The sequence below is a fragment of the Amblyraja radiata genome, chromosome 3 (assembly GCF_010909765.2).
Source record: "Amblyraja radiata isolate CabotCenter1 chromosome 3, sAmbRad1.1.pri, whole genome shotgun sequence".
In the NCBI taxonomy this organism is placed as follows: Eukaryota; Metazoa; Chordata; class Chondrichthyes; order Rajiformes; family Rajidae; genus Amblyraja; species Amblyraja radiata.
Window position 1 is genome coordinate 49,733,164 of NC_045958.1, and position 14,893 is coordinate 49,748,056.

The 14,893-nt window shown below is 40.9% G+C and overlaps 1 protein-coding gene across 1 annotated transcript in view; it reads left to right on the forward strand.

Annotated features, from left to right (window-relative positions):
- The window catches only part of fbn2 (fibrillin 2), a 304,739-nt gene that overhangs the window by 82,232 nt on the left and 207,614 nt on the right, over positions 1 to 14,893 (forward strand). The window contains exon 7 of the mRNA XM_033017776.1: positions 7,006 to 7,131. Coding sequence (XP_032873667.1) covers positions 7,006 to 7,131 — 126 coding nt within the window. The remainder of the gene's footprint in view (positions 1 to 7,005; positions 7,132 to 14,893) is intronic.

The window sequence follows — 14,893 nt, forward strand, 5'->3', positions numbered from 1 at the left end:
AAAAATCTGTAGGGGCAGAGTTCTTGGTATATTCAAGGCAGAGATAGATTTCTTATTGGAGGGGAATCAAGTGTTGTGGAGAAAATGGCAGGAAATTTGACGAGGCTTATGGGATCAGCCATCATGCTGTTTAACGATCGAACTGGCACCAGGAGCTACAGTAAATGGTCTATTCCTGGTCCCAATTTTTACGATGTTTAGTTTAGTTTAGAAATACAGCATTGGAACAGGTCCTTCGACCAACTGAGTCTATGCCAACCATTGATCATCCGTTCACAGTAGTTCTATGTTATCTCACTTTTTGCATCCAATCCTAACACACTGGGGATTATTAACCGAGAATTAGTTAATTAATTTACAAACCCACACGTCTTTAGGAGGAAACCAGAGCACCCGGAGGAAACCCATGACGTCACAGGGAGAACATGCAGACATCATATAGACCACACCCATGGTTAGGACAGAACCTAGGTCTCCAGCGATGTGAGGCAGCAGCTATACCAGCTGCTATGATGTGGACTATCCCACAGAGCTTTAATATGGTTGTTGCCTAGGAGAGAACATTTACCCAAGCCCAGTTATCATGCTAATGTTTTCAGAGTATTTTACAAGACATTGTTGGTGGTAATTCTCCAATACATTGATGAATTACTATTGCTTAGCAGATCAGGAACTTGGTATTGGGTTTGAAGTCTTTGTCTTTGAACATCCCCAAGTTGGCAGAAAGCTGTTTTGATGAATTGGAGATGGCTATTCCAACTTTGTTCTCATTACTGCTATTCCAGAGAAGTGATTCATGGCCGATTCTAGTGGTGAGATCTGCAAGGAGAATGAACTTGTCCTCCTTGGGAACATTGGTCAGAGCTCAGATAAGATTTGACAGAGAATTGATCTTTGCGATCCTGGTCAGCATCATTTATATTTCCTGAAGTCTGGGAATCTCACACTTGGATTGTTTTATTACTTGTTCTTTGAAATGACAAATCTTCTCTGTCTCAAATTGCACAGAGGAGTCTTGTCTCCCGAGACAGGGCATTGTCTGGCAGAGGCAAGTTAAGTACATTACAAATGTAGCCTGTGCTTATAAGGAGCATTTGAAATGTAGAGTTCTTTTCTAATATACATCTTTTGCAGAGGTGTTTGGTTTGACTGTCTCGTATTTTCCCAAAACAGCAGGAGGTTTCTATTATGCGTGTCTGATGCACTTATAGACGTTTTCCAGATGCTTCACTATAACTTGCAGCCATACACCAGCACTAAATGTTTTATGTGATAAATGATCCCTATTTCCTCCAGTAAATTTACAGAAATATTCTTAAGACAGTTCTGCACTTAATCACTAATTTATATTTACAAAATATATTAAGCACAAGGCAACAGAAAATTGCTGAAATATTAACGGTAAGGTTATAAAAATATTTTAATGACAATCATCGACAGCGATCTTTGGCTCATTCGCCAACTCAGTTACACTTTTCTGCCTCAGACCAAACCATTGAGGTTTTCTCCCTCCCAGTGGTGAAGTCCTTCGGTTTGTGTTCCACAAGCAACAGCCACACTCTGACCTCTGTTTTTGAGTTGACTGTGCTTCAACTGATTGCAGAGATGGGGAATATCATTGAACAATTTAATCTTAATAGCATGGCACCAAACCTGCCTTCACCTGATATCCATTTAGATACTCCAATAGGAATGTATCTTTGTATAGTGAACATGCACAGAAACTTGGTGCTATTTATTTTCTAAATCATAGATTATTGAGACGGTGTATGTAAAATTCCGTTGTCACTTTGGATTAAATACGCTGGCAGAGGAAATAATATAAGGATGTTCTCAGAAGCCTCTTTGTAGAAGTAATATGCCCCCCACTAACGTGTGGATTCTCTGGTGCATGATTGTTCAAAATGGAGAAAGAACATTCTGGATTGCACTGCTAACCTCTAGTCCCTTCATTGGGAGCATGCAGAAGTCCAATGTAAGTGGCGAAGGAGCACATCACCTTCCCTAACTTCCCTGTGCCACCTCTGCCAAGTACGTCCTGTTCATCTGACAGCAGGTCCCATATTGGCCTCCAGCCACTTCAGAACTAGAGTGGAAACAAGTCACTTTCGACCCCAAGACTGCTTAAGAAGAAAGAGGATGAGATGAACTGAAATCAGGGATGAAAGTAGCTAACTGTCGTTAATATAAGGGTTGCCCCTTGCTTAAACTGAAGATTATCTATCCCTTAACAGCAGTAAACGTTCTACCCAGAAGCAGCGAGAGAGGGAGGGGTTGAAGGAGTATGTCAGGGAATCTCTGGTCGAACAATGTGGAAGAAATGGTGAGGGCTATATACTTACCTTCCACCTTGCTAAAAACACAACTAGGGGACATTCCATGGTAAAGATTCCATTTCAGTCACTTGGGAGAAAATGAAAGTTTAAAAAGTATTTAAGCAGTATTTAAATGAGGGCTAGCTTCTGTCTCATAATTGTTGTCCAGAATACATTGGTCTTGTTGACTGCTTGTTGGGGGAAATTATTATTTGAGCCTTATTGAACATTAACAAAATTCAGAAGATAAATTGGAATAAGTGACATTTTTGGTCAAGTCTGAAGAAGAGCCTCGACCCAAAACTATTCCTTTTCTCCAAAGATGCTGCCTGACCCATTGAGTTACTCCCACATTTTGTGTTTATCTTTGGTGTAAACCAGCATCTGCAATTCATTCCTACACATTAACAAAATTCAGATCCCCTGCAAACCCTCCCACCCCCGCGATCCCCACACATACACACGCAATCCCTGGACTTTGAGGGTGAGCTAGAGAATCCATTTCTTCCAGGGTTTTCACTCAGCTTTGGGACTATGCCAATTAACAGTTCAGTTGTACGTGAACATCTCGGATGAGCTGCATTGCTGCATAGCAGTGGATAACCAACGATGCAGAAGTTGTGAGATTATATCTCCCAGTGACAAAGTGAGGGTTCGCTTCACTAGCAGACATTTGGATGTTGTCCAATTTGGCAATTAGCATGTCACTCCATCTATCAATACACCACCTGTCTGGAAACGGGTAAGTACGGGCAATCATCCTTATGACTCCACATCCGCAGATTGGATAACTCAAACCATTATCTTTATTTTGTATAATTAGAAAGTGCAGGTGAAATATTTAAAATGATAACATGCACGAAGTGATAACAAATGCTTTTACTATTGCATGATTGTCCATTGCATTGGTATGAAAATGTTCAGTATAAACTCGGCAGGGCGAAGAGCCGGTTTCTGGGCTCTATCTCTCAATGAATTTATCACTGTGACAATGAAGGTAACCTGAATCAGTGGCTATTGAGCAAGTTGAATGGAAATTATATATTTTATCACTCAACAGTGCAGAAGGGGGTCATCTTCCTGCAGTCTAATGCCACATCTTAGAGTCATCAGGCTCTTCGGAGCAATTCCTCCGTGACGACCAAGATGCCCCATCTAAGCAAGTCTGTTTAATTTCTCTGAACTAGTTTCTGAAATTATTTATAAAATTTTAAGAGATTGTCTTCAATTTTGGAGGAACGGGGAGAAAATTAGCAGCAATGCTTTTATAAAACAATGTCATTTTGATGCAAAATATTGGCAAAAGTAATAACAGCATAGCATTTATTACATGGAGATATGCATTCAAGACATTCTAGGAATTATATTGAATAATACTTTGTAAAAGTTGCAAAAGAGCGAAAGTCAGCCATTTCCTGTTGGGGTTGTATAACCTGAAGCTAGAAACTTCAGATAGTTAAAAATGCTTTCTGATTAACCTCAGGTTTTACCACTGGCCTAATTTGCCCAGATTTAAGATCCGTCAAGACATGTGTATGCGTTAAAGTGTCAAATATGATTAAAAATACTCCCTTTAACATGTAGATGATTCCTGTTGTGCTTTGGACTACTCATGGGTAATGTTATAACAGATCTCCTGTTTCTCAATTAAGACCATGCTGCTTTAAATGTCTGACATTTTGTTTGGCAGTTTGAACTTTAGTTTCAGCTTCATCTTGTTTTATGTGGCGTTGTTGAAGTTCTATGATCGAAGGAACTCTGGTTCTTCACTGCTGCTCATTAAATGTAGATACATTAGAACTCTCATTCCATGTGTTCTGCAATGAATAGATCATTTTAAACTAGTCGTTTAATTATAGAAAGTTAGAACATAGTACAGGATAGGAACTTTGCCTTTCTCACCTTAAAGTTTTGCCCTCCAGTATTTGATATTTCCATCTTGGGGGAAAAAGCTCATGACTGTCGACCCTAGCTATACATTTCATAATATTATATACTTCTTTCGGGGTTAACCTCAACTTCTGCCGTTCCAGAGAAAACAATCCAAGTCTGTCCAACATCTTCCTGTACCATATAACCCCTAATCCAGGCATCATTCTGGTAAACCTTTCTGCACTCTCTCCAAAATGTCCATGTCCTTCCTGTAATTGGATGGCCAGAACTGCATGCAATATTCCATGCAGCCTAACCAAAGTCCTATAAAGTTGACTTCTTGATCATTATGCTCTATACCTCAAACAATGGGGCACCCCATACCGTATGCTTTCTTCACTACTCTATCTACTGCGTTGCCACTTTCAGGGAATTATGGACTCTGCGATACTACCTGACCCGCTGAGTTACTCCAGCACTCTAATGAAAATATTTCAGTGTGTTTGTGTAATGTACTACGGCTGAACAGTAGCTGAAAGCGAGTGTAGTGGTGGTTGCTGCTCGGGAGTGAGCTCCAGCAGTTTGAGCCAACGATGGTGAAGGAATGGCAAATTTATTTCTGAATCAGGATGTTGTGTGGCATGGAGGGCAACTTCCAGGTAGTGTTGTTCCCATGCTTTTCTGCACTTGCCCTTCTAACTGGTAGGTATGGGTTTGGAAGGTGCTGTCCAAGGAGTCTTGTTGAATTTCTGTGGTGCATTCTTGTAGATGTTCAAGCTTGTGTTGGTGGTGAAATGAGTTAATGGTTGTGAACGGGGTACCTATACAATCAATAGCAAATCCATTAAAGGAAGATCACAGAGGAAGCAGTTGAAGTTGAATGGGCCTAGAACACGATCTGAGGAACTCCTACAGAGATAACATATGGTGTATTGTCTTTTATGCATACTGCCTTTTCGAATAAGCTGAGAGAGCAACTGAAGAAGTCGAGTTTGGCTAAATCCTAGTGGATGGCTTCAATTTTGCTGCAGCAGATTTTTCACACATCAGAATCTGAAAAGTGTTACATAGAGTCTTTGGCAGAATTAAAGGATTTGATTGGTGCATCATCAGTTTACTGCACACCAAGGTGATGTATCCAAGTGACGTGATAAGTTAAATATCAAATTAGTGATGATCTGTGAGCTCTGGAGGAAACACAGAGTTTTGGATTGATTCAACAAACCAAGAGACTCATTGCTTATACTACAATCAGTGAGGATAGGTAACAAATCATCCTCTATGATAATCCTCAACACTGGTGCCCTGCAATGATGCATTCTCAGCCCCTTCTTTACTCCTTGTACACACATGATTGTGCAGCCTAATACAAATCCAACAATACATATAGAAATTCACAGACAACACCACCACAGTGGGCTGGATATCAAATAATGACAAGATAGATACAGGAAGGAGATTGAGAACCTCATAACCTGGTGTCATGATGACAAAATGTCCCTCAATGTCAACAAGACAAAATAGGTTGTAATCGACTTTAGGAAGCGAAACGATACACATACCCCAGTATAGATTGGTTTTGCTGAAGATTGGTTTTGCCGAAAGCTTCAAGTTAATCATAGTAAATATCACCAGCAATTTGTCGTGGACCAGCTATATTGAAGCAATGGCCAAGAAAGCACCCAAATGCCTCCACTTCCTTGGAAGGCTTAAGAAGTTTGACATGTCCCCAACAACATCTCTACAGATGCGCTGCAAAATTATCGGATGCATCACAGCATATTTTGTGAACAGCTTCATCCAAGACAGCAAGAAATTGCAGATAATTGTGGACACAGACCTGACCATCATGCAAACCAGCCTCTCTTCCATGAACTCCATCTACTCTTGCTGCCTCAGCATGACTACCAACATAATCAAAGACGTCTTCTCCCTCTTCTCCCCTCTCCCATTAGGCAAGAGGTACAGAAGTTTGAAAATGCGTACCTCCAGATTCAGGTACAGTTTATTCCCAGCTGTTATCAGGCAACTGAACCATCTTATCACGCACTAGAGAGTGGTCCTGACCTCCTATCAACCTCCTATCTACCGTCTGAAGAAGGGTTTCGGCCCGAAACGTCGCCTATTTCCTTCGCTCCATAGATGCTGCTGCACCCGCTGAGTTTTCCCAGCAATTTTGTGTACCTCCTATCTACCTCATTTGGAGACCCTCAGATTATCTTTAATCGGACTTTGCTGGACTTCTTGCCCTAAACATTACTCCTTTTATCCTGTATCTGTACACTGTGGGCGGCTTGATTGTAATCATGTATAGTCTTTCTGCTAACTGGATAGCACGCCACAAAAACAGCTTGTCACTGTACCTCGGAAAACGTGACAATAAACTAAGCTAAACTATATTCTTCGTACATTGCGTGCAAAGTAGCACTCAAAATATTGGATGCCAATTAGAAAAGGCATGTTAGTGATGGGTATATTCGAAAAGATGGAAAACATTATGAATGGTGTAGGATTTCCACAAAAGGGTGTACTTTCTCCTAAAATGGAAGCAAAGCACACTTTACATAAATCATTTTGTACATTAATTGAAAAGTTCTATTAATGTTATACTTGAAACAGTTCCAAAAGCTGTTGAGACAAAATCCTAGAGAAGTCCTGCAGTTTGATAATCTCACATAAGACACTTTACACTTTTTTTTTCAGATTTGACTGGGCAGCTGGTTTGCTTGTTAGCAATGTTTACTGAAGACAGATGCAACTAGTATTTGGAGTTTGACTGATTTTCAGTTTACTTAACAGAAGTGTTGCTTTCTTCCAGATGTTGATGAATGTCAGGCCATCCCAGGCATGTGCCAAGGTGGAAACTGTATCAACACTGTTGGGTCCTATGAGTGCAAATGTCCTGCGGGTCACAAACAGAGTGAAGTATCGCAGAAATGTGAAGGTAAGAAGCTTACGTCATGTGTCTTATGTGGTGTGTTTATTACTGCAGTTCAGCAGGTGGCATGAATTGAATGTAGTTTACATGTGACTGATTGCAGAGCTTTTTTGCAATGATTAATTACCAGTTTATATAACTGGTAAAAAGAATTAACATTCTTTTCCAGTTGTGCTAGACTTCATTTTATTAAGATGGAACAATGGATTGCCAGATATGAATTACAGATATGTACATTCAAGTCTGAGCTGGTTCTGGTGCAGTACAATTGGCACAATCAAGTGTGTTATTGCAATGCCAAAAACAATGAGACCTCATATATGCATCTGTAGTATATCTTTGTTCTATTTTCTCATATCATACTTGGAATTTGCTTTACTCCATTGTTGATTTCAATCAATTGATTGTATATTTGAGGATGCCATTGCTAATGGAAAAAATATGGTTCTATCGTCTCAGAAATGCAATGTAATTGAAGGAGAATAACTGGCAAAACTGATGAGAAAATATCCAGATTGATATAATCATCTGATCTAGAAAGTAAACATGGATTAGAGAAACCCACACACTGAAAGTTAGAAAAAATGGATGGCTGATTGAATTGTTTGGTAATTGAAGTCTGCTCATAATCTGATAGAGATTTATTTCATAAATTTACTGAAGTTTGTGAGGGCATCAAAATGACATAATTAAAGAAGTGTCTCAAATTATTGTGTATGCCACAAATACTAAGGCATCAACTAGCCTTAAATATCAACTAGCCACAAGTATGAAATATCAACTAGCAACAAGTTAATGAACCCTAATGTGGTTAACTATTTTGAAGCTGGAGAATTCACAAAAGGAAGAACTTTTGAGAATTCTTCCTTTTGTGAATTCTCCAACTAACTTATTCGTAAACTAACTTATTCTAAACGAACTTCCCCTAAATAAAATTGTGGAGTTTAACCTGGGGCACTGGAGCCATCTGCACCCAGTGGTCTTCCACCCACTATGTTTGCTTTTACCTGGAAGTATATTTGAGCAGCATCTTGGTTATTGAAATTGTAGACAAGAGGTTGAGTGCGAGCCTTCCCATGAATGCTTTGACAGTTGATGAAGCCAGGCCTTCATGTTTACTTGCAGTCAAAATTATTAAGATTCTGAATATTTACAAGCGTTCAAATTAGACCACAGTGAACATCATTGCAGAGTGGTAATGCAGATCAGGAGATTATTTATCATTTGCACGTTTTCATTTTGTAGGTGGATTACTACATTATATTTTAGTTTGGCTGACTTTTGCTAAGGTGGCATAGTGGCAGAGCAGGGTGGTACAGGATGGCAGAGCTGCCTTCTCACAGCTCCAGTGAACCAGGATTGATCCTGACCTTGGGGAATGCTTGTGCAGAGTTTATATGTTTATCCATTGACTTCATGGGTTTCCTGTGGGTGCTCTTGTTTCCTCCCACTTGCTAAAAACATGCTGGTTAGTTGGATAAATGATTGCTGTAAATTACTCCATTGTGAAGGTCTGTAGCAGGAGAATGGGGGGGGACAAGATGGGAATTAAGAGAGAAGAGGTTACCAGGAAATAAGTTGGTTTAAGAGAAAGCTGAGATTGCTCCGAGAGCCAGCATAGATTTAAAAAGCTGAATGGCCTTCTACGGTGGTTTATGAAACATGAAAATGTAATTTGTTTTTATTAATTAAAGTATTTTTTCAAGTTTTATCAGTAACTTTAGCATTATTAGATAACCAGCACGAGTTACCATTAAATGGTTCTGATGCTGGGAGAAGATCAGGATCGGAATGTTTGAAACAGCTCACCACTATATTATGTTTCCCAAAATACTTTAAGATCACACTAGCCTTTAATCATATTTCCAGATCTTGTAAGAAACCTTTCTGGATTCAAAATATCCTCATATTTTCTTTGTTTGTTTCTCATTAGATAAATTTGAAATTGAATAGTTTGCTAAGTAAACAGATCCCGGATTAGGTTTCCTCTCTTTCACAGCTGAGGCGTCAAACCTTGTTTAACTCTCAGCTAAAACAAACATGTATTTCCCCAGTATCAGTGACAAATGAGTTTTTTTTAATGAGGGAGTCTGAAGAAACTACCCTACTGACAGGAAAAAAATGTCTTTGCAGGGCTAATAGCAATTGAAACAGTGTTCCACTGAACACTTTTAGTACAATGTTACGCACCTTAATTTCCATTCCCATATGAGCTAAAGTGAGAACTAGAACTCTCCAAACAGGGGTAATTTACAGAATAAACACATCCTATTGTCAAAGGTCGTGTAGTATTTATTGACCACGTTAATCATATAAATCCCTTGCCTCAGTGGTGAATTAGGTTATTCTTTCTCGCAGTTATTATGATCTACATAGAGATCAGAAATTGAAATTAGTGGAAAAATGATCACTGACAGTATATCACATGAGGAAATTAGTTTCTGTTACTTGAATGTTATATGGGTTGCACAGTGGTAGAGTTGCTGCCTTATAGCGTCAGAGACCCAGGTTTGTTCCTGACTACGGGTGCAGTTTGTATGGAGTATGACCGTGTGGGTTTTCTCCGGTTGCTCCAGTTTCTTCCCATGTTCCAAAGACGTGCGGGTTTGTAGGTTAATTGGCAGCTGTAAATTGTACTCAGTGTGTCGGATAGAACTAGCGTATGGGTGATCGTTGGTGGGCCGAAGGACAAGTTTCCACGCTGTATCTCTAAAAACTGAAAATTAAAACTGCAGGTAAACTAATTATTAACATTCTTTGCCTGTTTACACTTTTTTAGGCAAAATATTATAAATTGGGATTGGATTGCACCGCTACTTGTATTTTGCTTACCATTTCCTATTAGAACCGTGCATTCTTCCATGTTATTCCAATCTTGAGATACTTGCCCACCGAGAATCCTCTGTGCATAAACAAAATGCAGTGCTGAATGACTGGCATGATGCCCAATGGTTATTTAGAGCCATCAAATGTCAACAGCTTGTGCATGCTCAGATTTTTTTTAATTGATGCTGGAAATCTGGATGTTCCCAGTATTATCTGCTTCTACATCCCTGCGAGGATAGCAACATCGATACTCGAAGAGCTTTTGCCAATCAGTTAGAAAGTAAATAGCCAGCAGAGCCGGACGTGTTCTACCTGATTGCACCATTGCAGAAAAATGCCTAAAGTCACTTTGGAACTCCTTCACACGGTACTAAAATCCAGCACTACTCTTGCATTCACTTACGAGGCATTGTAACAGGTGTGACTCTCGCGTCAATATTGGCATTAGGGCGACGAAACAGCTTCTCAAACGAGCAGGGGAGAAGTGGCCCACCAGGGTGCTTTGTTGAAGAAGGCTGTTCAAGCACTGACTTTGTGAGGTAAGGCAGTGCCATTCGATCTAGGTCCAGCTATTGCAAATAGTCCACCAATCTGTGGGCTATATTGCTGAAGGATGTGTTAGTGTGCTGCATTCTGGTGAATGTACTCTCACAATGCTGAAGAGGTCCCAGAATTTAGAACTAGCAATGATTTCGAAGTCAGGGTGATGCTTGATTTGGAGAGGAATCTGCATGTGGTGGTGCTCTCATCCACTAATGCCCTTGTCCTCCTTGGTGGTAGAGGTTGTCTGGGAGGTGTAAATTGGATGATTACCTGCAGTGCATTTGTAGAAGGTACACACTGTTGCTAATGGTGTGTCAATGGTGGAAGAAAAGTTTAGGTGCATTGGCGAAATGCCAGTGAAGTGAGCTGTTTTGTTCCTGGCTTGTGTTGAGCTGCTTGTGAGTTGTTGGCACTGAACTTATCTAGACAAGTGGAGAATATTTTATCTGGACCTTGATTTATGTCTGTAAATGGAGGAAGGGGCACAGAGTGTTAGAAGGTAAGTCACCTGGCCTCTGAATTGTTCTTGCAGCCATGATATAGATATATATATATATGGCTGTCTCAGTCAAGTTTCTAGTCAATGGTGAGACACAAAATATTGATAATGGGGGAATCAGCAATGGCAATGCCATCGAATGTCAAAGCTGGGCGGCTTGATCCTTTCTTGTGGAGGTGATCAGTAGTATGAATGTTATTTTCTACTTAAGAGCCTACGCCTTAATGCTATCTAGATGTTTAGGTGTAGCTGCAAGCAGGCATAGACAGCTTGGTGGACACAAAATGCTGGAGTAACTCAGCGGGACAGGCAGCATCTCTGGAGAGAAAGAGTGGGTGAAATTTCTGGTTGAGGCCGTTCTTCAGACTGATGTCAGGGGAGCGGGCAGGACAGAGATAGAATGTAGGCGGAGACAGTAAGATTGGTGGGAGAACTGGGAAGGGGGAGGGGATAAAGAGGGAGGGAAAGCAAGTGCTATTTGAAGTTAGAGGTCAATGTTCATACTGCTGGGGTGTAAACTACCCAAGCAAAATATGAGGTGCTGTTCCTCCAATTTGCACTGGGCCCCACTCTGACAATGGAGGAAGCCCAGGACAGAAAGGTCAGATTGGGAATGGAATGGGAGTTAAAGTGTTGAGCAACCGGGAGATCAGGAAGGTTAAGGCGGACTGAGCAGAGGTGTTCAGCGAAACGATCGCCGAGCCTGCACTTGATCTCGCCGATGTACATGAATTGACACCTGGAACAGTAGATGAGGTTGGAGTTGCAAGTGAACCTCTGCCTCACCTGGAAAGACTGTTAGGGTCCTTGGATGGAGTCGAGGGGGGAGGTAAAGAGACAGGTGTTGCATCTCCTGCGGTTGCAGGGGAAAGTACCCGGGGAGGGGATGGTTTGGGTGGGAAGGGATGAGTTGACCAGGGAGTTGCGGAGGGAATGGTCTCTGTGGAAAGCAGAAAAGAGTGGAGATGGGAAGATGTGGCCAGCAGTGGGATCCGGTTGGAGGTGGCAAAAATGTTGGAGGATTATATGCTGTATGCGATGGCTGATGGGGTGGAAGGTGATGACAAGAGGGACTATGTCCTTGTTGCGAATGGGGGGGAAGGGGAGCAAGAGCGAAGGTATGGGATATCGAGGAGACCCTAGTGAGAGCCTCATCTATAATGGAAGAGGGGATCACCCGTTTCCTAAAGAATGAGGATATCTCCAATGACCTGGTATGGAAAACCTCATCTTAGGTGCAGATGCGGCATAGACGGAGGAATTGGGAGTACGGGATAGAGTCTTTACAAGAAGCAGGGTGGGAAGAAGTGTAGAGTAGATAGCTATGGGAGTCAGTTGGTTTGTAATAGATGTCGGTCAATAGTCTCTGTGATGGAGACGGTGAGATCTAGAAACGGTAGGGAGATGTTGGAGATCCTGCACTCAAAGTGAATTTGAGTGCAGGATGGAAATTAGTCGTAAACATGAAGCATAGACAGTTTGTTTGGTGTGGAATTGCAAATGCAATTAAACATTCCGCAATCATGAGCAAAAGTCTTTAGTTTTATTGCTCCTTTGTTTAGGTATAGTGATATAATGGAATTGCTTGCTAGACCATTTCAGAGGACATTTAAGTGTCACCCACATGGAGTGAGTCTTGACATAGACCAGATAAGGATGCTACTTTTGTCTCCAAAAATACTTTGGTAAACTAGATGGGTTTTCATGACAATCTGATCGTTTTTGCCTTCATTGTTACTGAGAAGATTTGGTAGGTTTTTTCACTCCCCAAATTTCAAAATATTAACCAAATTTCTATTCCCCATCTGGGGTTTGAAATTGGGTTTGTAAAGTGCATCCCTCTGATTTATAATATGATAATATAACTTTTGCAGCACCATCATCATTGATGTATATGGTCTTGTTATTGGGCAGCTGACATTTTGTTGAATATTTAGTGTTGATCCATACCTATGGAGCAAAGTCCATGGGTTTTGAGCAGTTACAGTTCTGCACAAATTGTTTAAGCTAATTATTTTGTACAGTCTGGGATATTCAGTGGAATTATTGACATCGGGAATGAAATCAGTTTATATTTTGCTCCTGAGCCCTTATTATGAGGTTGATAGTTAGCAGGTGAAAAGAGGATTGACTGAATGTTCTCGGTCCAAGCACCATCCTGTCAAAATGTTTATTCAGGCTGCCACCTGGACTCCCTCAGATGCTTAGCTCTCTGAGGATCCAAGCTGCAAGGTCTATCATAAAGCTGTTGAAGCCAACTTTCCATTTAGTGTTTCTTAAACAGAAAAAGTGAATACACTCCTCACTACAGTTTTATTCCAAGGAGACAGACCTAATTGTATTATTTTAAAGGAAAGTCTCAGAAACTGAAGTGTCTTTGGGAGGGTGAATGTGTGTGACAGAAGACAGAAGACAGGGTGTGTTGATTTATGAGGGACTACTTTCATTACAACATCCATCCCCCCCCCCCCCCCCGTTTTCAGGGCACCATAATGTTTGGGACACAGCAATGTCGTGTAAATGAAAGTAGTCATGTTTAGTATTTTGTTGCAAATCCTTGGCATGCAATGACTGCTTGAAGTTTGCGATTCATGGGCATCACCAGTTGCTGGGTGTCTTCTCTGGTGATGCTCTGCCAGGCCTGTATTGCAGCCATCTTTAGCTTATGCTTGTTTTGGGGGCTAGTCCCCTTCAGTTTTCTCTTCAGCATTTAAAGGCATGCTCAATTGGGTTCAGATTGGGTGATTGGCTTGGCCACTCAAGAATTGACCATTTTTTAGCTTTGAGAAACTCCTTTGTTGCTTTAGCAGTATGTTTGGGATCAATGTCTTGCTGTAGAATGAACTGAGTTTTGAGGCATTTGTTTGAACTTGAGCATATAGGATGTGTCTATACACTTCAGAATTCATTATGCTACTGCCATCAGCAGTTGTATCATCAATGAAGATAAGTTAGCCAGTACATTCAGCAGCCATACATGCACAAACCATATCACCCCTACCACCGTGTTTCACAGATGAGGTGGTATGCTTTGGATCTTGGGCAGTTCCATCTCTCCTCCATACTTTGCTCTTGCCATCACTCTGATATGTTAATCTTCATCCACAGGACCTTTTTCCAGAACTGTAGTTGCTCTTTTAAGTACTTCTTGGCAAACTGTAACTTGGCCATCCTATTTTTGCGGCTAACCAGTGGTTTACATCTTGCAGTGGAGCCGCTATTTTACTGTTCATTAAGTCTTCTGCGGACAATGGTCATTGACAATTCCACACAGGGATGATCAGCCATAATCACATTGAATGGTGATGCTGGCTCGGAGGGCCGAATGGCCTACTCCTGCACCTATTGTCTATTGTCACACCTGACTCCTGAAGAGTGTTTATCATCTGTCGGACAGGTGTTTGGGGATTTTTCTTTATTATTGAGAGAACTCCTCTATCATCAGCTGTGGAGGTCTTCCTTGACCTGCCAGTCCCTTTGCGATTAGTAAGCTCGCCAGTGCTCTCTTTCTTCTTAATGATGTTCCACACAGTTGATTTTGGTAAGCCTAAGGTTTGGCTGATGTCTCCAACAGTTTTATTCTTGTTTCTCAGTCTCATAATGGCCTCTTTGACTTTCATTGGCACAACTTTGGTCCTCGTTGATAAACAGCAATAAAAGTTTCCAAAGGTGATGGAAAGACTGGAGGAAAGACTTGGAGCTGAGAGCTCTCTTATACCTGCATTAAGGAGGCAATTAAACACACCTGAGTAATTCCCACTTGGTGAAACCAAAATGTATAAAAATGGCCTTTAATAAAATCTGACATTGTGCACTTTGACCACATGTAATTTTTTTTCTATTACAAATCTCAAATTGTGGAATATCGAGGCAAATAAAGAAATGATGGGTCTTTGTCCC